General features: G+C 42.9%; 1 protein-coding gene across 1 annotated transcript; it reads left to right on the top strand.

The window, feature by feature from the left end:
* Window positions 1-23485, top strand: ZMYND12 (zinc finger MYND-type containing 12). The gene is made up of 8 exons (XM_039238724.1): window positions 1-213; window positions 10670-10811; window positions 12046-12217; window positions 16963-17132; window positions 19454-19576; window positions 19809-19920; window positions 21278-21423; window positions 23044-23485. The coding sequence occupies exons 1-8, from the start codon at window positions 104-106 to the stop codon at window positions 23167-23169; spliced, it is 1101 nt and encodes a 366-aa protein (XP_039094655.1). The 5' UTR covers window positions 1-103; the 3' UTR covers window positions 23170-23485.
* Window positions 23486-23954: the final 469 nt, after the last annotated feature.

Raw genomic sequence — 23954 nt, 5'->3', positions numbered from 1 at the left:
TTCCTGGGAACGAGGCTGCCCGGTGGTGGTCACGTGACGTCGGCATCCTGCGCGTCCTCTCCAGGCAACCGTCCTGGGGACCGACGACGCTGCTGGCTGCAACATGAACATCATCTACCCGCTGGCGGTGCCCAAGGGGCGCCGGCTGTGCTGCGAGGTGTGCGAAGCTCCGGCCGAGCGCGTGTGCACGGCCTGCACGGTCACGTATTACTGGTAGGCCCTGAAATGTGTCACCTGGGCCCCTCAATTCCCTCCCTCTCTCCCCATCACAGGTCTGGGTGCCCTGCGTAAGCCGTAGCACCAGCTCTGCCAGGGAGAACTCAAGGCAGCTTCAAAACAGGTCCCTTAAACTTCTGTGTGTGCCCCTTCTCCCGCTCATTCGTCACCAGATGTTTTGTTGACTGCCTACTGTGCACTATGCACTGTTCTAGGAGCGGGAGTTACTAGGGGAAACTTGGTGGACTGTGTGTCCCTCAAAGATCTAACATACCAAAGCGGAAAATAGATAAACTAACAAAAAGAAAACAAGATTATTTTCAGAGAGTCATAAATGCCATAAAAACAAAGGAAATGTTATGGGAGGTTGGGCAGACAGCCTCCCGAGGAGATGCTGGGGGAAGAGTAAGGCCCTGAGGGCGTAAAGACTGGGGTGCCTGAGGAACAGAAAGAAGGCCAGTTTGTCTGGTGCACAGCTAAGACGGTGAGAGAGGGTGGGGAGGGTAATAGAAAATGCGATGAGATTTCATTCATTCAGTATAACTTCCCCAGATCTTTGCTTCCAATTAGACCTGTTTTGGACCTGAGATAAAACTGCTAGGCTGCTGATGGCCATAAACGTAGTCCAGAGCAGACTAAGTTGGTTTAAAAAGTCATTATAATAGTCCCTGCATGACAAGTACTGTCACCAAGGTGTGCTGTTTTCCTGGGACCTCTAAAGATGCATGGTGGCCAGGGCAGTATCTGAATAAATAATGTTTGAGATGATTCTTGAAAGGTCAGTAGGAAATTGCTAGGTGAGTGGACAGTGAAGACAGAGGACAGGGTACTCCTGGCATTTGGGTCTCTTTGGGGAAAGGCCAAAGGAAGAGTTTGTTCAGAGCCGGGGACAGAAGATAGTAGTGGAGGAAGCAGTCGCTGATTTTCAGACTGCAGACTGGACCCATTAGCAGGTCATGGATATATCAAAACCAGCATTTTAAGGAAAATGTACTTTTTTAAGGAAAAGAGTAGAATAACAAAGGAAGTATCAGAGCAATCCTACTTGAATTGTTTCCTGAAACTTTTTAGCATTTTATGTGGATACATGTGTTTGTAATGGTAAAATGTATTTCATACTAAAAATTTTTAAAAACTACTGTGATAGGTAGGAGTAGGAGTTTAAGCCAAGAAGACACAGGTTACGACCACATGGTGACATGAAATTGGGAAGTTTGGAATTTATCCTCTGGAAAGTCATGGCTGGTTTTGACGGGTTCTCCCTTGTGTTCAGGAAGGATGACAGGTAGCAGTGTGGAAGATAAATTGGAAGGTAGGCCCTAGAGGCTCCATCACTGATTAAGAAGTTGTTGCAGTTAGGGTGCCTGGGTGGCTCAGTCAGTTAAGGATCTTGTGGTCCGGGAGTTTGAGCCCCGCTCCGTCTCTGTGCTGACAGCTCAGAGACTGAAGCCTGCTTTGGATTCTGTGTCGTCCTCTCTCTGCCCCTCCCTTGATTGTGCTTTGTCTCTCTCTGTCTCTCAAAAATGAATAAATGTTTAAAAAAAAATTTTTTTTAAAGTTGTTGCAGTGGTAGTGGTGGAGAGTGAATATACCTCTCTCAGACTGAATTAGGTGTCCTTTCTCAGTGGTCTCACAGCACTCTATATGTTCCCTGTCCTAAAACTTATGACACAGATTGAAATCAGTTGTTTAATAGTCCATATTCCTCACTAGGTCTGTATATCCCATGAGGAAAGGGAATAGCATCTGTGTTTTTCTTGGAGTGTCTTCATTGCCTTTAGAACACAATTCAGGATTTGCAGCACCCTGGTCACTTCTCTACCTTAATTTCCCACTACACTCACCCTCTCTTCTTCTTGATGTAGTTACCAAGGTTTTCTTTCAGATCTAATTTGCCGAGCCCTTTCCTGCGTCAGTGTCTTTGCCTGGGCTGTTCTCTCTACTAGGAACTTCCTCTTCAACCACAAGTCTTCCCAGCTCCGTTTCAGCCTTCAGTTCTCAGGAATGTTATTTTCCTCAAAGAGGTCTTTCTGGAAGTACTCCTCTCTTAGTTTTCTCTCTCACCTTTTTCTTCATTTTTCCTTTACTTTGACATTTTGTGTTTACTTGTTTAGTATCTGTGTCTTTTACTAATCCTACTGGCCGCACATACCACACATTCAGTGATCATTTGTTGAATAAGTGAGCTTCTCAATGGATAGTAAACCTATTAACACAGAAGGAGGTGGCGGTGGGTGACAGATTGGGTAGGGGCCCCACAGTTTGAGGGCTTTCAGGTCCCTTGGGAGAGATGGCTAGTAAACAACTTCAAGTACAGGTCTGGCGCTCAGGGGAGAGAGGAGAGCCCTTTGCCTGATATGAGCATCTACCTCTCTCCCTCTTGCCTTCATCCCTACTGCCAGAAGTAATTCTGTAATTCTGTAATTCTCACTTTGTAGTCACTTTCTACTCTCAGATGACTCTTACTTCCCTTCTTCGTTTTATTTTTTATTTTTTTAATGTTGATTTATTTTTGAGAGAGACAGTGTGAGTGGGGGAGGCGCAGAGAGAGAGGGAGACACAGGATCTAAAGCAAGCAGGCTCTGAGCTGTCAGCACAGGGCTTGACACGGGACTCGAACTCACAAACTGTGAGATCATGACGTGAGCCAAAGTCAGATGCTTAACTGACTGAGCCACCCAGGCGCCCTCCCTTCTTCATTTTAGTTGTTAGCAAATGTGCTGTCTCAATTTTATTATGTTATATTAATGCAGGATATTATGTTGAATATGTGTAGAAGGACTGTCATTCATATGCTATCTTTTGATCTGTGTGAGACCCATCTGTGTATACCTTACAGTCTCTTGCACAGTGTTGTGAAACAGTCGAAACTAAAAATGTGATGAATGCATGAATAAATTATTATCTCCTATGCCCTGTCCACCATTAGTTCCTTTCTCCTCTTTCACTGCCTTTAGTTCTCTTTAAGGTCTTCTCTCCCCTCCACCTCTTTTCTTCAGATTTCTCTATGCTTGTGTCCTGGGGATTTTAAGATATTTTTATAAAATAAAACTGAGGTCATTGTTCTGCATCTCAGAAATGGAGTCTTTATTACTCCTTCCTCACAGGGTTTTGTGGTTGAGTATAAAGCATGTAGCATCATGCCTGAAACCAAACTGGCACTCAGTAAGTATTCTTTTTCTTCATTCCAAATTTAAGGCACAGAATTGGAAGCGGGCTCCAGGCTCTGAGCTGTCAGCACAGAGTCCGATTGCAGGGTTTGAACTAATGAACCGTAAGATCATGATCTGAGCCGGTCAGATGCTCAACTGACTGAGCCACCCAGGTGCCCCAAAAGAGTTTTTTTCTAATTATAAATGTAACTCATGTCACTATAGAGAATTTGAAAATATAAAAAATAAAGAAGAAAAATAATCCGTAATCTCACAATGTAGAGATTAATAATCTGATATTTTGGTCAATTTCTTTATATTAGTTTCCCATAAATACAGCTGTTTTATACACTTTGTGTAATCTTGCATATATTGTTCTATATTGGATTATTAGAATGTAGCCAGGGAACAGAACCTTTGTAAGAAAAGGCAATTTTATTAAAATATACACTGAAACATTACAGAAAGTTAAGAGGCTTTAGTATTGTAGGTTAGCAAATCGTAGCACATAGATAAGAGTGATTTGCAGTAAGTTTTATTTAACATGTGGGGCACAAATGAAAATGTTTCACTGGTCAGGAAAAGAAAACAGTGAAGTGTTTGGTATTCAATAGTAGGAGACAGTAGGATCTGTTGTAAACTGCAGAATGAGTGTCCTGCCTAATGTCATCCAAATTTAAACATGATATTTTAAAAAACATGATAATGGTCGGGGTGCCTGCGTGGCTTTGTTGGTTAAGCGTTCAACTCTTAGTTTTGGCTCAGGTCATGATCTCATGGTTTGGTGAGTTCTAGCCCCACATTGGGCTCTGCACTGACAGCACAGAGCCTGCTTGGGATTCTCCCTCTCCCTCGCTTGCTGCCCCTCCCCACTCATACTGTCTCTGTCTCTCTTAAAATAAATAAATAAACTTAAAAAAAATTAAACAAACTTACTAAAAAACAAACAAATCAAAACATGATAGTGCCAAACAAAAAATGTCTGGCTCACAGACTACTTGATTGAAAACATATTTTTCTCCTCTTTCTTTATGCATGACTCTGTGCTGGGTTTTAGGGGTCAGACAGATGAATAAGAAAAAGAGCTCATGAATATATAAATAATGCTCATTTATTTGGAAATATTGAGCATAGATATGTCAAATGCTCTCAGTGGAACAAAAATTCAGGCAGTTAAGTAAATATTGCCATTATTCACACAATTATTTAAAAAAACCCTATTTAATAAATACCTTATGGAACTCAACTTTTTCTATATCCTGGCTGTTAAGTGCTTTAATTGATTTATTTACAATAATTCTTTATAAAAAAATTTTAAATGCTTTATATAATTTCTTTGATAGCAGTTATAGTTTAAAGAGAAAATACTTTATTGCATTTCTTTCGTCCCAGAAGGAAAGAGGGAGAGCTTCAACAAGGCTATATGTTGTCTGTGACTGCTTTTGTGCTACAACAAGAGTTGAATTTTTACAACAGAGACCATACAGCTCTCAAAAGCCCAAAATATTTACTATATGGCCCTTTACAGAAAAACTTTGCTGACCCTGTGCTAGGTTATTGTTACCAGTTTTGGAATATGTATAAGTGGAATCAGTTAACTTAGTTACTGAGTAAAAATATTTAATAGGCAATAGAAATGCAAAAATTCATGATTTATGTATCTAACAATGGAGTCTCAAAATGCATAAAGTAGAGAAGGGACAAAGAAATAATAGTTGGACACTTCAGTATTCCACTGTCAATAATGAATGGGAGATAAGCAAGGATGTACAAGGCTTGAACAACACTATAAGCCAACTAGACCTAACAGACATCTGTATACATATGGAATGCTTATGGAATATTCTCCAGGATAGACCATGTACTAGACCATAAAGCAAGTCTTAATAAATTTATAAGTGTTGAAATTATAGAAGGTATGTTCTGTAATCACAGTGGAATAACATCAGTAATCAATAACAGAAGGAAATTGGGAATTTATGAATATAGGGAAATAACACAGTCTTAACCTGTGAGTCAAAGAAGAAATCACAAGGGAAATTAGGAAATGCTTTGAGATGAAATGAGAACAGAAATACAAATACTAAAATTTATGGGATGCAGTGAAAGCAGTACTCAGAGGGAAATTTCTAGCCATAAACACATACATTATAAAAGAAGTAATATCTCAAATCAATAACCTACCCTTCCACGTTAAGAAACTATAGAAAGAAAAGGAAACTCAACCCAAAGCTAGCAGGAGGAAAATATTAAAGATTAGAGCAGAGATAAGTGAAATAGAGAATAGAAAAGCAATAGAGAGAATCCACAAAACGAAATATTGGTTTTTTAAAAAGATTAACAAAATTGACAGACCTTTATTTAGAGTGACCAAGAAGAGAACACCCAAATTACTAAAGTCAGAAATGAAAGTGGGGACATTGCTAGCATCTTTGCAGAAATCAAAGAGATTATAAGAGAATACGATGTACAAATGTATGCCAACAAATCAGAAAACCTAGATGAAATATATTCCTAATAAGACACAAACTAGCAAACTGATTCAAGAGAAAAAGAATATCTGAGTAGATCTATTAACTAAAAAGATTTAGCTAGCCATCAAAAACTTCCTGCAAAGAAAAGCCAGATGACTTCACTAGTGAATTCTATCAAATACTTAAAGAAAAATTAACACCAATTAGTTCTTCAAGATTCTTCAAAACCTTCAAATTCTTCAAAAACTCTTCCAAAAAAATAGATGAGGAAGAAAAAGTCCCCACTTCTTTTTATGAGGACCATATTACCCTAATACCAAAAACCAGACAAAAACATCACAGGAAAATAAAACAACAGATCAACATCCCTCATAAACATGGGTGCAAAAAATCCTCAACAGAATACTAGCAAACCAAATCCAGCAGCATGTAAAAAGGATTATACATCATGAGCAGGTGGCATTACTTCCAGGAATTCAAGGTTGGCTCAACATACTAATATCAATCCATTTAAGACACCATTTTAACAGATTAGAAGACAAAAACCACATGATAATCTGAATAGATACAGAAAAAGCATTTGATAAAATCCAACACCCTTTGTAATAAAAACACAACAAATTAGGAATAGAAAGAAACTTTCATAACTTGGCAAAGGGTATCTGTGAATAAACTTAGAAACACAAAGCTAACATCATATTTATTGATCAAAGACTGAAAACTTTCCCCCCTAAAATCAGGAATGAGTCAAGAATGTTAGCTTTATAATTTCTATGCAACATTGTTCTAGAAGTTCTAGTTGGGGCAGTTAGGCAAGACAATGAAATAAGAGGCATCCAACTTGGAAAAGAAGGAGTAAAAATACTTCTTTTTGGTTATGACATGGTCTTATATAGAGAAATCCCTAAAGAATCTAAAAGAAAAAAGGCTTATTAGAACTAATACATGAATTCAGCGAGGTTACAGGATACAAGATCAATGTGCAAAAATCAGTTGTATTTCTGTATGCTAGCAATGAACAATCTGAAAATTAAGAAAGCCATTCTATTTGCAATAGCATCAAAAAAAAAAAAAGAAAGAAAGAAAGAAAGAAAGAAAAATTTAACCCAACAATGACAAGACTGTATTACACTGAGAACTAAATAACATTTTTGAAAGAAACGAAAGGCCTACATAAATGGAGAGACAATCCATATTCATAGTTTAGAAGACTTAATATTATTAAATGGTAACACTTCAAACTGATCTACAGATTTAGTGCAATCCCTGTCAAAATTCCAACTGTCATTTTTGCATAAATGGACACATTGATCCTAAAATTTATATGAAAATGTAAAGTACCCAGAATAGCTAAAAAGTCTTTAAAAAAGAACAAAGGGAGAGGACTCATACTTTTCCATTTCAGAATTTCCTGAAAAGCTACAGTAATGGTACTGACCGTGTGGTACTGACATAAGGACAGACATACAGATCAATGGACTAGAATTGAGAGTTCTGAAATAAACACATACATTTATGGGCAATTGATTTTCAACACAGGTGCCAAGACCATTCAGCTGGGGAAAGAATAGTCCCTTCCAGATGGTGCTGGGATAGCTGCATAGCCACATGCAAGAATGAATTTGGACTCCTACCTTACACTATACATGAAAAGAGCTAAATGCAAGAGCCAAAAACAAAACTCTCAGAAGAAAGCATGGTTGTAAATCTGTGATTCGGGATTAGGCAACCATTTAGATAGGACACCAAAAACCACAAAGATCCAAAGAAAAAATAGATTTAAGACTTCATCACAATTTAAAACTTCTGTGCATCAGGGGTACCTGGGTGGCTCAGTCAGTTAAGTGCCTGACTCTTGATTTCGGCTTAGGTCATCATCTCATGGTTCGTGAGTTCAAGTCCCACGTGGGGCCCTGCACTGGCAGTGTGGAGCTACTTGGGAGTCTGTCTGTCTGTCTGTCTGTCTCTCTCTCTCTCCCCCCCTCTCCCTGTCTGTTCCTCCCTTGCTCTCTCTCTCTCTCAAAATAAATTTAAGAATAAAATTTTGAAACTTCTGTGCATCAGATAAGCAAAATAAGTCAGAGAAAGATAATACTATTTAACTGATATGTGGAATTTAAGAAACAAGCAAATGAACATAGAGGAAGGGAAGGAAAAATAAAATAAGATGAAAACAGAGAGGGATACAAACCATAAGAGACTCTAAACGATAGAGAACAAATTCAGGGTTGCTGGAGGGGAGGGGGATGGGGGATGAGTTAAATGGGTGACGGATATTAAAGAGGGCACTTGTGATCAGCACTGGGTGTTGTATGTAAGTAATCAGTCACTGAATTCTACTTCTGAAACCAACTTTACCCTATATCTTAACTAACTTGAATTTAAATAAAGTCTTGAAAGAGGAAAAAAAGAATTAGAGGTTTGTTATAAAGAAAAGGCAGATTTTTTACAAATAAAGTAAGTACCCCCAAGACAAACTGTGTCAGAGAACATTATCAAGAAAGTGAAAAGACAACCCACAAATGGGAGAAAATATTTACAAATCCTATATCTAATAAGGATCTTCTGTCTAGAATATGTAAAGGACTCTTAAAACTCAAGAATAAAAAGATAAAAGACCCAGTTAAAAAATGAGAAGATTTGAATACACAATTCTCCAAAGAAGATACACAAATGGCCAATAAGCACATGAAATGATGCTGAACATCATTAGTTGGTAAGGAAATGCAAAATAAAATGACAATGAGATATTACTTCACACACACTAAAATAGCTTTTTTTTTTTTTTTTAAATTTTTTTAATGTTTTATTTATTTCCAGGAGAGAGAGAGACAGCGTGAGCAGGGGAGGGTCAGAGAGAGAGGGAGTCACAGACTGAAACAGGCTCCAGGCTCCGAGCTGGCAGTCAGCACAGAGCCCGACGCGGGGCTCGAACCCATGAACCACGAGATCATGACCTAAGCGAAAGTCGGACGCTCAACCGACTAAGCCACCCAGGCGCCCCTAAAATAGCTTTAATAAAAAAAAGAATAAAAAAAGAATAACAAGTGTTGTCAAAGATACAGAAAAAGTGAGCTCCTCATATACTGCTGGTGGGCTATAAAAGGGTACAGCCTCTGTGGAAAATGGTTTGGCAGTCCTCAAAAAGTTAAAGATAGAGTACTATATGACCCAGCACATTCCATTCTTAGGTATGTGATCAAGAGAACTGAAAACATATGTTCACACAGAAACTTGTACACAAGTAGTCATAGAAGCATTATTCATAATAGCCAAAAAGTAGAAACCACTCAAATGTCCACCAACTGATGAATGGATCACCATTAAAAGTGATACAGCCGTGCAGCGGAATATCATGCAGTCGTACAAAGGAATAAAATATTGAGCAATGCTATGAATGGATGAACTCTGCAAACATCATGCTAAGTGTAAGAAACCACACCCGAAAGGTCACATATTATCTGTTTCCTTTATGTGTAATGTCCCGAAGAGGCAAATACATAGAGAAGGTAGATTAGTGGTTTCTGGGCATCAGCGAGTGGAGAGAAAAATGAGGGGACCAGCTATAGAGCAAATGGAATTTTTGTTTTTGAGAGATGGAATTGTCCTGGCATTAGATAGGGTGATGGTTTTACACCCTTGTGTCCTTAACTAAAAACCACTGAATTTAAAGTGTACTTAAAAATGGAAAAACAAGGAGCTCCTGGATGGCTCAGTTGGTTAAGCTTCAGCTCAGGTCATGATCTCACTGTTCATGAGTTCAAGCCCTGTGTTGGGCTCCGTGCTGACAGCTCAGAACCTGGAGCCTGCTTTGGATTCTGTGTCTCCCTCACTCTCTGTCCCACCCCTGCTCACACTCTGTCTCTGTCTCCCTCAAAAAAATAAACATTTAAAAATGGAAAAGAAATGTAAAAAAAAAAAATAATTGGAGGAAGGGTCAGAATCAGGTAATAGGTTTGGGAATCATTCATAGAACTAAGGAATGGGAATGGATTCTCTGTAGGGCTGCTGTCCTGTCCAGTTAAGTGTTTGAAAATACCAAATCTGTATGTAAAACTCAGAAAAGCTTTATACCAGCCTGTCACAGTGCTTCCCTCTGGAGAGCTAAGAAACACCTGGCTCTGGAGTAGAGGCTCAGAGTAACTACTCAAGCTCTCCACACCTATGCTTCCTTACTTTGAAATAACAGCTTTGGTTTTGTCCTCAAAAAGTTAAATAGTTACTAGAAAAAACATTTGCTGCACCTGAGTCCACTGGGACTCAGGGCCATTCCCAGTGTGTTTGAGTCAATGTGCACACCCCGCGCTCCCCCCCCCCCCCCCCCCCCCCCCCCCCCCCGCCCCGGAACAGAAAACACGGCAAGGAGAGCTCTCCAGAGCCAAGTGGCACAGAGGCACCCATGGTTGGAAAGTGTCTTCTAGAGCCTCAACAGATGGAAATTCCTTTCTCTTTCCCGAGAAAAAGACCCTCTCATCTGTCAGCTTTGGTGTGCAGATCTTCTGAAAATGGCCTCAGAACAATGCAGAGGCAAAGTCGTCTTTGTTGTTACTAACCAAGCAGAAAAGCTGAACAGCCACAGCGTCACCATGTGACTTCGGAATGTGACCCTGTGCCCGAAGAAACAGCAGCCTCCCTCCCCAACTGGTTTTTACCCCATCAAATAACCACGTGACAGAAAAGGGATTTGTGTCAGAAATGGCGTTGGGTTTCCTGCCTGGTGGTATGTGTTGGGCTTACTTTTCTGGTGTTTAGGGCTGGGCCAGTAGCGGGGCCAGGAGAGTCCTTAGGTCAGGCCCGAGGTAATGAAGTCCATGCTTTCATTGGCAGTAGTGTGGTTCATCAAAGAGCTGACTGGGACAGCATCCACGAGAAGATCTGTCAGCTCCTGATCCCGCTGCGTACTACCATGCCCTTCTACAATTCCGAGGAAGAGCGGCAGCACGGCCTGCAGCAGCTTCGCCAGCGGCAGGTGAGTCCCACGGGGCTGCTGCGGGGGTAGCTCATGGGTGCTACCCTAGGAGAAAGAGTGACCCTCTTTGAGGACGGAGACTTTGTTTTGTTTCTCTGTGCCCTCAGTACAGTTGTCCCCCGGGTATTTACTGAATCTCAGAAGTCCAAGATCAAGGATAGGTATCAGCAGGCTTAATTTCTTCTGTGTACATGCATCCCTGGTGTTTCCAAATGTCTTAAAATTTTTTTTAAATTTTTTTTATTTCTGAGAGAGAGAGAGAGACAGCGTGAGCAGGGGAGGGTCAGAGAGAGAGGGAGACACAGAATCTGAAACAGGCTCCAGGCTCTGAGCTGGCTGTCAGCACAGAGCTGGACGCGGGGCTTGAACCCACAAACCGTGAGTTCATGACCTGAGCCGAAGTCGGCCGCCCAACCGACTGAGCCATCCAGGCGCTCCTCAAAACGTCTTCTTTAAAGGACACCAGTCAAATTGGATTAGTGGCCATCCTAATGACCTCTCAAACACTCCGTCTCCAAATGGAGTGACATTCTTGGGTTCTAGGGGTTAGAGCTTGAGTTTGGGTGGAGAGGGGAACAAAATTCACCCTTAACACCCATATATGCCAAGTATGTTGACAAGAGTGCAGGTATAGAGGAGGAGGTAAAAATGATGTATGAATACAGTAGGGAATACGTAAAGGAGATTTAAAAACTTTTATTATGGCATTGATAGCATCTCACTTACTCTAAAAAAAATAGTGTTTTATAACCCGTAAATCTCAAAACTCCAGATTCATCAATTTTAGTATTGTGGCACTTTGAGAATGGCCTTGGGACAATGCAGAGTTTAAGTTATTTCTGATATTTGCTAAGCAGGATAACTCCAGAAGGAAAGAGGAACTGTTTCTGTCAAAATTAACTGGAACAGGGAGTCAAAGTTTTAGAATGTCTGAAGACATGACAGTTTTGCTAAACCACAATCTTATGATGAATATAAGAATAATAATTATTGAATAGTTTTATATTAAACCCTCATTTATGCCGATCAGTGAGCTACGGTGAGAAGACACTTGTTCATGGCCCTTGAAGAACTTACAATCTGGGTTTACCTTTTTTCTATCACTTAATTTGGGTCTCATGGCCACCTTAATACAAGCAGGTTAGCTAGGAGCCCTGGACCAGTTCATTGGGTGTTGGCCTTGCTCCGGGTGTACCTATGCCCACCCTTGATGGTCTAGTTTTTTCTTCCACAGAAACACTTGATTGAATTTTGCTACACCGTAGCCCAGAAATACCTCTTTGAAGGAAGACACGAAGCCGCTGTTCCAGCAGCTTTGCATTCACTTCGCTTCCGCATGAACGTGTACGGCCTGAGCTCCGTAGAGCTTGTGCCTGCTTACCTGCTGCTGGCCGAGGCGAGCCTGGGTAAGGGAAATGACCTGAGATCCCCCGGGCCCCTGAAGGAGCACTACACTGGGTCACATCAGTGGCCAAAGAGTGCAGCCTTGGAAGTGGTACAAGAGCAGTGTTGTACAAGAGCAGTGTTGCTGTCAAGTTTGCTACAAGTTAGGTGGGGAAGCAGATGTCATCAACTTTGGGCTACTACTGATGGAAGCCCACGATCAAGCTGGCCTACACAGAAGAAGGACATTTATGAGGACTCTGGAGTGTCCCAGGGGGATTGAGGCTTCGTGAGGCACTAGAATCAGAATACTGTAACCAACTAAGGCTGGTGCTCTGCTTCTTTCTTGGGCCATGTCTCTTGTCTCTGCTTCTCTCTTTGCGTCCGCTTTATTTTCCATCTCTGCAAACTTTTCTGCCCCGTGCCTACCACAGAAGACAGCTACCCCAGAATAGCAGATGTAGCTGAATTTACATGGAATCCACGTGTCCTGCAGGTTCAAGGAGGGTCATCGAAACTAATTAGCATCTGATTTCCATTGTTCAATTCCTAGAAGAGAGGGTTGTGTTGACTCAGCTTGAATGTGGTATTTACCTTTATCTGCCTTTGTGTCAAGGTCACATGGTGACAGGAGTATAGGAACCTGCTCCCGTGGATGGAGAGGTGGTTCTGAGAGCGGGAAGCACAGACTTGGAAGATCTCCGTCCCACGCGGTGGTTGCTACAAGAAGAGAATTAGCATCTTGGAGGGGAATTAACCTTTATGAGCATCTGCAGCGTTTTAGGGACTGTCCACCACTTTATACATCTTAATAGCCACTATTTAAAAAAACAAACAAACAAACTTTTAGGGGCACCTGGGTGACTCAGTCGGTTAAGCGTCCAACTTTGGCTCAGGTCATGATCTCACAGCTTGTGAGTTCAAGCGCCACCGTCGGGCTGTGTGCTGACAGATCAGAGCCTGGAGCCTGCTTCAGATTCTGTGTCTCCATCTCTCTCTCTGCCCCTCCCTCTCTCTCTCTGTCTGTCTGTCTCTCTCAAAAATAAACATTAAAACAAACTTTTAAAATGAAAGGCTGTTGGAAATACAGTACGATGAACTTTTTCCCCTGAGCTGCGTGAGGGTTAGTTGCTGGCTGGGTCCATTTCCTGCAAAGATGTCCTCCTTCATAACATAGTGTCACCATCATCTACTGTCATCTTCTAAGCAGATCCCATCCAAGTGTCTCCAACTGTCCCAATAACGTCTTTATAGCAGAAGGATACAGTTCAAAATCATCCTTTTCATTTTGTTGCCATGTGTTTTTAGTCTCCCTCATTCTGGAATAGCTTCGTCAGTCTTTCTTTGACTTTTATGGCTCTGACACTTTTAAGAGTAAAGGCCAAGTATTCTATAAAATGTCACTCAATTTGGGTCTTTCTGATGTTTCCTCACGACTGGACTCAGGTGATGTATCTTTGGCAGGAATATCACAGAGGTGGTGCTGTGTTCTTCTCACCTCATCCTGCAAGTTGGCACATGTTTTCAATTGCTCCATTACTGATGATACCCATTTAAGTTACTTTACTAAGGTGGTGTTTGACAGGCTTATTCTTTGTATACTCTTCCCTCTTTTGCAATTAGTAAGTATCTTATGGGGAGGTATTCTGAAACTATATAAATGTCCTGTTCCATCAAACTTTCTCTATATTCATTTATTTATTTATATTAGTATGGACTCTTCGTTCTCTAGTCTATTCAATGGATTAATATTCTATTACTATCATTAATTTGGTGCTTAGATTATTCTAAGTGGTGGCCCATTCAAACTGGCTTCTATGTCTCCTTGACACAACCCCATTGTTCTTTATCACTTTCCTGCTTTTTGGAACATACCTCCAAGGAGCCTTGTGGATTTTTTTGGTTGTTGTTTGGTTTGTTTGTTTGTTTTTGTTTTTTTTAATGAAAATGGAATTCAGAAGCCAAGCGTTGTATAGCAGATATTTGCATTGCTGTCGGGGTAGGGTTGTTCCTAGGCCTTCTCAGTGGATAGAATTAGGGAATATGTATGAATATAATAATGCCTACACATTTTACATCTAAATTCATCATCTCTTGATAGATAGATAGATAGATAGATAGATAGATAGATAGATGAGTATGAGTCCATGCCAGTACTTCTAAGTTAAGTCCAGCACCACCACAGGGTTCAATCTAATTTCCTCCCATTCCATATCTGTAGTTCTCTGACAATGAGAATGCTGGCTTCCTTTTTCATTAACATATTTATATATTTCATCAGTTCCCCTGAATGAACCAACCTCCCATCTCCAGCCCTACTCTTTCCCCTTGCAGATGTCCTTCTCTCCTTCCATGGGCTCTTGACTCCTCATTCAGGGCTGCTACTTCTGCATTGATCCCCTCCTCACCAGTTTGGGCTCTTATTCCCCAAAACCAGGCCACATAACTGCAAGAATGCCCCTCCTTACTCTGCTTGGGTCTGGCTCCCCATTCCATACTGCCCCTCCACCTAAACTACTGGGAAGAGCACTGGACAAGGAAATACAGCCCAGGTTCTGTGTATTTCTGACACTGACTAGCTGCAGGATTTTGGGAAAGTCTCCCTAGCCTAAGTCTCATTATTTCTCATCTGGACTATTGCTGACTAGCTGGCATCTGACCTCCCTCCAGTTTGGCCTCCACACAAAATATGATCAGACCACTCCACTAGATAAAGACCAGATTCTCCAAGCAGCCCTATGAGCTGCTTTGTTCTAATATGCTGTCACCTTTATGAATTCTGTCACCTCATCTCGCATCTTCTCCCTCCCTTTTAGTTATGCTGTCCTCTCTTCTTGTTCGGGAAGGCTCTTCTGTAGCCACTGTCCCCTCCACCTAATTCCTATTCATCCTTCAGGTCTAGGCTTGAGTTACTATCCCCTTGGGGCACCTGGGTGGCTCATGGGGTTAATCATCCAACTCTTGATTTCAGCTCAGGTCACGATCCCAGTGTAATCGGATTGAGTCCCGCATTGGGTTCTACGCTGAACATGCAACCTGCTTGGGATTCTCTCTCTCTCTCCCTCTGCCTCTCTCCCCTGCTTGGCCTCTCTTTCTCTGTCTCAAAACAAAAGAATTAGAAAACTACTTTGAGGAATTACCGCCCCCTTGTCTGGAAGCCTCACCCAAGCCCCCAGACTGGACCAGGTTTCTTTTTATATGTCCCCTTAAAAACCTCTTCCTCTTCTGGGTGTACATATCTGTTGATGAGATTATTTAATTACAGTTCTCTTTCCCTCTAGACTATAAACTGAGGGAGAACCAGAACTGTCCCTATTCTCACTCATCAGAGTGTCTTCACACCCAGAGCAGCACTTAGCACAGAGGAGGTGCTGAAACTCGCCCCCTCCCGCAGAACCTGGCATCGAGTGGGCCCTGTGAAAGCATCTGTGCCCTTCACAGAATTGTTTTGAGGAATAAATGAGTTTGTGTGTAATGGACGTGAGAGTGCTTTGCAAGCTGGAATGTTCTGTCTAAATGGAAGCTCTCATTAATACCTCCCCCAGTCATTGACTGAAAACTATGCCAGCCTTTTTGTCAGTCTAAATAAATCACATTCTTTTTTTTTTTTTTTTTAATAACAGGGGAGGGGCAGCTGTCAGCCCAGCCTAAGCCTATCTTCTCACCCTGCACATGAGTGTCACTACTCCTTAAGTGGCTATTCCTTCTCTTTCTATTCCATATGCTACTGACATGACCCTTTAGGATAGTCTCCCTTCCTTTAGCAACTTTGTGTATCTGGTACCTCCACTCCATCCCTACGCCTGTCCAGGCAAACACTGTGTCAAAGAGAACATGCCTGAACTTACCCATTCAGCAGCCACAGTCTCCCTTCTGACCTGCTTAGAGCGGTGCATTCCTCCTACCCCACTATCCCTGCTCTCTGGATTTGGGGCCTCAAATATTTTTCTCCCAGGATGCCTTTTCCTTTGAGATGCTTGTTATTTGCTGGTGCAGCTTAACTGCAGGGCCTTCCTTCAGCATGGCCTTCTTGAATGAAAACTGGACAGTGAAAATGAAATGTCCAATATATGTCAGTGCCTTCTACCAATTCTCCCCAATCTAAATAATCTTTGCTAAGAACCATTTGCCTCTTCAAATTTGAGAGGACCGTGGTCTCCAGCTCTTATTTCACAGAGCAAATCCAGGTGGAAGATGTGACTTGCCACGCACGTCTGCACGAGCCAGGATCATGGGCATTGGCCTCTTGCTTCTAATCTAGGATTTTCCTGTTCCTTTACTTTTGTCACCAAGCCTTGCAGAATCTTCCTCCATAGTGGTAGTCACACTCCGTTCTCCATCCCCATAGTCCTTGGCCATCACTTTCTGACTCTATGGATTTGCCTGTTCTGGGCATTTCATATCAATGGAATCCTGCAATATGTGGCCTTTTATATCTGGCTTCCTTGACTTAATGCAATGTTTTCAAGGTTTATCCATGTTATAGCCTGGATCAACACTTCATTCCTTTCTGTGGCTGAATAATCTTCTACCCATGGATATGGATAGCCCACATTTTGTATATCTACTCATCAGTTGATGAGCATTTAAGTTGTTTCTAGTTTTTGGCTGTTATGGCTAGGCTGCCATGAACGTTCATATACAAGTTTTGTGTGTGAATAAATGTTTGAGTCAATGAATAAATGAGTGAATGGGTGCTGACTCATATTTCATCATATGTTCTCTGGCCAGGGTATGAATTCTAACTTTCTCTACTTCGTTTGGGCAGGTCTGGGCCAGATTGTCCAAGCTGAGGAATACCTATCCCAAGCCCAGTGGACAGTCCTCAAATCAACGGAATGCTGTCATTCCATCCAGTCTTTGCTGCATCGGAACCTCGGACTTCTCTACATAGCTAAGGAAAACTATGAGGAAGCCCGTTACCATCTGGCCAATGATGTAAACAAGCTAAATTACGACACCTGAATGTTTCTGAGAACAGCTATGCTGCATTTTGTTTGTTCTTTTTCAAACTGAGCACGTCTCTAAAGTGTTCTGTTTACAACTGACTGGCGAGGTATTAGCGAGAATGCGGTTGTAACAAACTGAGTCAAGCCTTTCCACCTCCTGGCTGTGCAACGTTGGGCCAAATCACATCACTTCTGCAAGCCTGAATGCTCTGAGGATAATAAAGGGAGGTAGAACAGCACACTGGTTAAGAGAAGGGCTTTACTTCTACTCCTGGTCATGGTCTTGGACCAATTATTTAAACTCTTTCATCAGCTATAAGACAGAAATCATCAAGTAGCCTATGCCTCATTGGGTCATTGAAAAGATTAATAACAAGACAATATCTATGCAGCATTTTGGCTGTTATTTTTACATGTAACATCAATGTTTCTACTTCAGAGCTGTTGGCATATGAAAGTTCCTTATAAACTATACTTTAAACTATAAAACTAGGTACAAATGTTAGATAAGATGGTGATGAGGGCAATGACTGAGCTATTCTTCCAAAATTCATGATGTTTCTATTAGGATTTCAGTAGTGGACAATATTACCAGACAGAAAAGTTCCTGAGCCTGAAATCTGGACGAGGTTAGGGTCAGGATGCAGTCTCCATGCACGCTGGTTCTCTCTTCAGCCTCTCCATTGGGCAGCCCTTCCTCTGACTGCCTGCCACTGCACAGTGTCGCTAAATCCACCGGAAACATTCTTGTGCTGGTTTGTCTCCATACCCCCTCATTCCAAATCCATTCTCTGCTCTACTGTGCCCTGGGAGGCTGACCTCTGTGGACTGCATGGCCGGACTCTATTGCTTTCCTGCTTCTGTTGGATTTAGAGAGTGAGAGGCATGACAGGGGAGTGGATGTTGGGAGGAGATAGAGATTGGGTTTCTACTCTCTCTGTTGCCTTCCTGCTGCACCCCAGTTGGCACGGGCAGGGCTCCTCCATGGCCACAGTTCCAGCAGGGGGCCTTCTCCCATAGGTCTAGCTCTTGTGGGGCCCTGGTGACCCTGCTTTCTCCCTCGCTTTGCCAGGAGTCTGGACAGTAATAGTTTCTTGCTGCTGAGAGTCCCTAGGGCTTTACTAGCTCTTGTTAGTTCTTTGATCTCTATATGTCTCTTTAAAGAATCCTTTCATTAAATTGTCTTCAGGAAATGCTTTGAGGGTGCCATCTATTTCCACCTAGGAGACTAACTAGGAGACTTCTTCCTCTGCCTTTTCTCTCTATACTCTCACTCTACCACAAATTAAACAGACCCACAGATTCTGTCTTGAGCTGGGCCACACAGTTAAGAAGTAGATCAAACTCAGATTCATCTGCCTACCTTTCAAAACAACAACAACAACAACAATAACCAGAGCTTTGTTGATACGTATCATAGACTTGACCCACTTTAAGTATACAACTCAGTGATTTTTAGTAAACTCACAGAGTTGTGCAGCCATCAGCACAGTCCAGTCCACATTCCCATCACCCCTGAGATCCCGCATATCCATTTACAGTTTATTTCTCATTCTGACCCCCAGCCCCAGACAACCACTTTGTCTCCCTAGATTTGCCTTTTTCTGGACATTTACTATAAGCAGAATGCTATGTGGTTTTTCCATCTGACTTCTGTCACTTAGCGGAATTATGTTGAGGTCCATCCATGTTGTTGTGTCGATACCTCATTCCTTTTACTGCTGAGTAGTGTTCATCTTCTGGATATACAATTTTTGTCCAGCCACTTATCACTTGATGAACATTGGGGTTGTCTCCGCTGTTATGAGTAACGTTGCTGTGAATGTTTGTGTACAAGTCTTCGTGTGGACACAAGTTTTCATTTCTCTTGGGTGCGCGTCTAAGAATGAAATCGCTGGGTCATATAATAACTTCACTGTTGAACGTTTTGAGAGCTTGCAAACCATTTTTCACAGAGGCTGCGTTGTTTTCTATTCCCACCAGCAGTGGATGAGGGTTCCATTTTCTCCATGTCCTTGCCAACGCTGATTTTCTGCCCTTTCGATGAGAGCCATTCTAGTGTGTGTGAAGTGGTATCTCACTGCAGTTTTTGCGTTTCTGTAATGACTGATAATGTTGAGTATCACTTCGTGTGTTATTAGTCTTTGGCATATCTTCTTGGAGACATGTTTATTCAGATCCTTTGCCCACTTTTTAATTTTATTTGGACTGTTGTAAAAGTTCATTACAAATTCTAGGTGTATAAGTTCTTTAAATCAGATACATGGTTTACAAAGAGAACTGAAGCACCCCTTCTTCCTCCTGCTATAGATTTATTTTGCCAGTTGTGCATTTGGAACAGAGGATATCAGGACCTCAGGAGGCTACTTCCACTTGGCTAATATCTTCTATGCCCTTAAACAGTTGAACGTGGCAGACACGTTGTACACCAAGGTGAGCTGGGGAATATGGGAGTGGAGCCTTGATACTGTGGCCTTCTAAGTTACAACTGTGTCAGACCATTCATGAGAAATTTGAGGCAGAGAGAGATGAAGTGATTTGCCCAAGATCACATGGTCTGATCCATGATATATTCCCACTTTTCTTTCTTTCTGTTTCTCCACTGGCAAACTAGGCGAGGCTCAGGTCTGGCCTGATGCTCTGATTATGTCTGTTTTCCCAACAGATCTCTGAGATCTGGAGTAAATACTTGAACACTCGCTACCAGGTGCTCTCAGAGGCTCGCAACAAACAGATAGACTTACTGGGCAAACGATTTGAGACCGATACTGGCTTGGGTAAGTGGCAGCTCTCCCTGGGAAACAGAGCAGTGACTTCACCCCACCTAATCCACAGGCCTTGTCCCCAAGAGGGAGCGCCACTGTCCCTGTCACTAGCACACCAGTGCCTTCTTCTGTATTTTGCTGATGCGGACACTGAGATAGGGGAATCAAAGAGATTTCACCAGTGTTGGGAAGAACTCAGAGCCCTGGTACCACACACAAGCCTTTCTGGGGGTTCATAAGGGACAGATGTGGAGAGAAAAAGACCTACCAGAGCTCCCTGTGATTTCTGCAGAACCTCCCTTTCTTACATGTTATCCCTCAGGGCACATAAGGCAAGGTAAACTCTCTCATGCTGCTCATTTGTTCTGGGGACTTCACCTCTTCCTTTACTGGGCAGTGAGCTCCTCAGCGGCAGGGCTGGGTCTCATTATTTCTCCGTCCCCAGGCTCTACAATGAGTGAGTGCTGAGTGGCACTGTATGACATCGTTCCCTCTGAGGTAATAAAAAGGGACAGAGGATCTAGTTTCTGCTCAAAAGAGACAGCGTAGTTGATGAGACAGAACCTACGGGAAATAAAAGGAAATTTCTACAAGTACAAATTTTATTACAAGATGAGTTCTAGAATGAAGAGGTGAGGACAGTTGGATGGTGTTGAATAGGAAAGACTTCTTGGAGGAATGGTTTTGAACTAAGATTTTTAAAAATCAATAACTTTATTCAGTTTTCTCTCATTATAAAAGTGGTGTATGTGAAAACAGAAAACTTGGGAATCATAGAAATCCAGGCAACCGCAGGGTTATGGTTTTTGCCCTTTCTGTCTTCCTCTCTAAGCTTAGTATGTAAAAAGTGTTGAGGAGTACGTGGCCCCAGATGACTCATAATAAGTCAATAAATGGTCGCTAAAGTAGGACTAACGCCACTAGGAGGAAGAGTAAACCAACTTACATGGGGAAGCAGAAAGGCTGTGGCTGAAGCACCCTTGGGTTTGGGAGAGGATTAAGCTGCTGGCTGCTGGAAGTCCCAGCTCCCTCCTCTTGCTCTCAGGCGGGAGCTAAGGGGGACCCAAGGAATCCCACTGGGACAGCCTCTGCATTTGGAGCCTAAGAAATCAAGAGTTTAGGACCCTGAAAGAGAGAAACCACAGTTCCCTCGAGACCGGGAGCTGCTTGGGGTGAGCAGGCTTTATGGAGCTGCCTGAAACTGCCTGGCTTCTTGCTGGCACGCGGCCACAGACCTCCAGGGGAAGACCCCGCTGTGCCTTGTGCCCAAGGCCAGCGCCCTGTCAGCCCTGTGCTCACCCGTGAGGGGAGACTCAGCAGCTCCCCACAGCCTGTTTCTTCTTTCCAGCCTCCTCCCTTTCTGTTGCAGATGAAGCGCAAGAAGCAGAAGCCATTCAGATCCTGACTTCAATCTGGAACATTCGAGAATCTACATCCAACAAAGCCCCCGAAAAAGCTATCTTCATTCTAAATACCCTCGTCATGCTTTACTACCTAATGATGAACTCTGCAAAGGCAAGTGTCTCCAGAAAAGCGCCATGTCTAAAACGGAGGTCAAAGTCCCTCTGGTTGAATTCAGCTGTGTTTTGCGCAGCTGCACGGCCTTCTGTCCTCTGAGTAAGGCCTCACTTTGGAACAGTTCAAATGCTCGTGGCGTTTCTCATTTGTTGAGTCCAACCTGCATAATGGAAACTGCGCTGTCTTCTTCCCTAGGGACATGCCTGTCACTAGCCTAAGTACTTCTCACGAACTAACACAGTGAATTGTCAGGCCGACTTTATGAAGTAGGTATTTTATTATTCCCACTTTACAGATAAGGAAACTGAAGCACTGAGAGGGTCCATTATTTGTCCAACTTCTTTGGGGGGAGGGGAAGTCACGATACACAAGGCAACACTTAATGTGGAATAAAATTCAGATCGTGAATAGCGCTGCCAAGGAAAAGAAAGCAGGCAAGGAGACAGGGAGGGCTGGCTGGAGGACGCCTTTCTGTGTGGGTGTCACGGAAAATTTAGGATTCCCTTCCCCCGCTCTCCCTTCCTCCCGACCTTTCTTCAGCAAACTTTACTAAGCACCTTCTGCACACCAGGAGCTAGAGTAGTGGGTTCTACTCCAGTGTGATGGTGAAGACCAGGGCACTGTGGGAACACAAGGGAGGGACACTAACCCTACCTGGGATGGAGTAAGAGTGCTTAGGGAACAGGGAAGCATTTCCATTGAATTTCCAAGCTTACACTACAAACACCTCTTTTCTACAGTCCCGGGTCCAGTTTTCTCCTGTGTACGCAAGGGAGTCCTTACCCCAAGGCATGTGAAGGGTGTTAGATCTGCGAGAGGGCCTTAGAGAATAGGGACACATACGTCTACTCCAGAGTGCCACCTCACTTCCTTTAGGTCTTTCCTCATTGTCTTCAACGAAGCTTTCCCTGCCCCGCCTACTTAAAGCTGCAAAAGCCTGCTACGCGGCTGGTGCTTCCAAGCCCCGTTTGCCACTTTATCCTTTTCCTTAACACATCTCACGTTGAAGATACGATGGTGTTTTACTTGTTTGTGGTGTTTGTGGCCTCTCTTCCCCCACTGTGTTGTAAGTTTCCCGAGGGCAGGAATTTCCACCTGCGACCATAGTACCCGGAACATAGTAGCCATCCAATAAATACTGGAAGGGAAGGAGAAAGTGGTGGAAGGAGGGAGGGGAGAAGAACCAACCGAATCTGTCCCAGGATGTCCTGTGAGGCCTCTGTCCAAGTAAAACTCTGGACCACAAGGCCCCTGGATGGCAAGTTGCTTGTGGCCCCCATCACCCCTGTGCCTCCCGGTGTTGTTGGTTCAGAGGGTCCTGATTCAGATCCTGTGGAGATCTCGCTTCATTAAGAAGGTGTACTTTGTACTTAGTGTGTCAAGGCAGGCAGGTTTCTCTGGTCCCCCATGCCCACATGTGTGGCTAGCTGTAAGGACCGGTGGGTATTCACGAGTTTCCAACAAGTGGAAACTCCGAAAGTGGAAACTTTTCACACCAGTGGCTGGTGTGAGAGCTGAGGGGTCCTTTCCCATGTTTCTGGGTTGAGCACAGATGGGGCTTCCCAGTGTAAAGCTTTCCCACAATGACTCCCTTTTGTAACTGTAATTCTGTCCCAGGCACAAGAATATGCCAAGAGGGCCTCCAGTCTAGCTGAAGAACACCATCTCAGTGTCCATGAACAAAGTACCATTCAAGAGTTACTAAGTCTTATCTCAGCTGAAGGAGCTCATCCTGTTACTTAGTGACCCATGAATGCTGTGTCAGCCGCTACTCAAGGGGCTGTTGACTTTGTAATGCGTTCCAGCTTACACAAGTGCTTTGAGGTACTGTGACTCGCCGAAGGCTCCCCTTTCCCCCGGGACTGCACACACAGCCGTGTTTTTATTTTTAACATAGCACGTGTGAGGGACTATAGAGCTTTAGACATAAAAATCAGTAAAACCGATCTTCATTATGACCTTTGCCCTTGGCCTCTGGTGACTTTGTATGACTGAGTTATGCACTGTCAGCTTATTAATATGGTACTTTTAATTGAAGCACAAAGAGTTTATCATTTACCAGAAGTCTCCCAGGGACACATGTTTCATAGATCTTTGCCAAGGAAGCATGTAGGGGATAGAGTTATACTGAGGCAAACTTTTCCTGTCCTCCTGGCATTAAGGTAGTGTTATTCTGAGGTAGATTGTGACTTAAATGTCCATTATAGGTCTTAGAACAATCACTGAGAAAATTACTCTGAAGGGTAGCTACAAATCAACAAAGAAATTAAAACAGTACACTAGAAAATATCCACTTAGTGAAAAGAAGGCAGAAAAGGAGGAATAGCAGAAGAACAAGATACGAAACGTATCAAATACAAGTAGCAAAATGTGACACCCATCCGAGGTGTTTGCAGGGCACCCAGCCTGGATTAGCTGAGATACCATTCCAGGCTGGGGCCTTTCTTTTCTTCAACAATGACTGAAGCAGACGTGAGCCATCTATACTGATGCAAAGGATAGAGTGCAGGCCTCCGTGGCAGACATAC

Source organism: Hyaena hyaena, unplaced genomic scaffold, assembly GCF_003009895.1.
Source record: "Hyaena hyaena isolate Hyena2069 unplaced genomic scaffold, ASM300989v1 scaffold_144, whole genome shotgun sequence".
In the NCBI taxonomy this organism is placed as follows: domain Eukaryota; kingdom Metazoa; phylum Chordata; class Mammalia; order Carnivora; family Hyaenidae; genus Hyaena; species Hyaena hyaena.
Note: the sequence above shows the minus strand (reverse complement) of the source record. Positions and strands in the feature narration are given on the sequence as shown.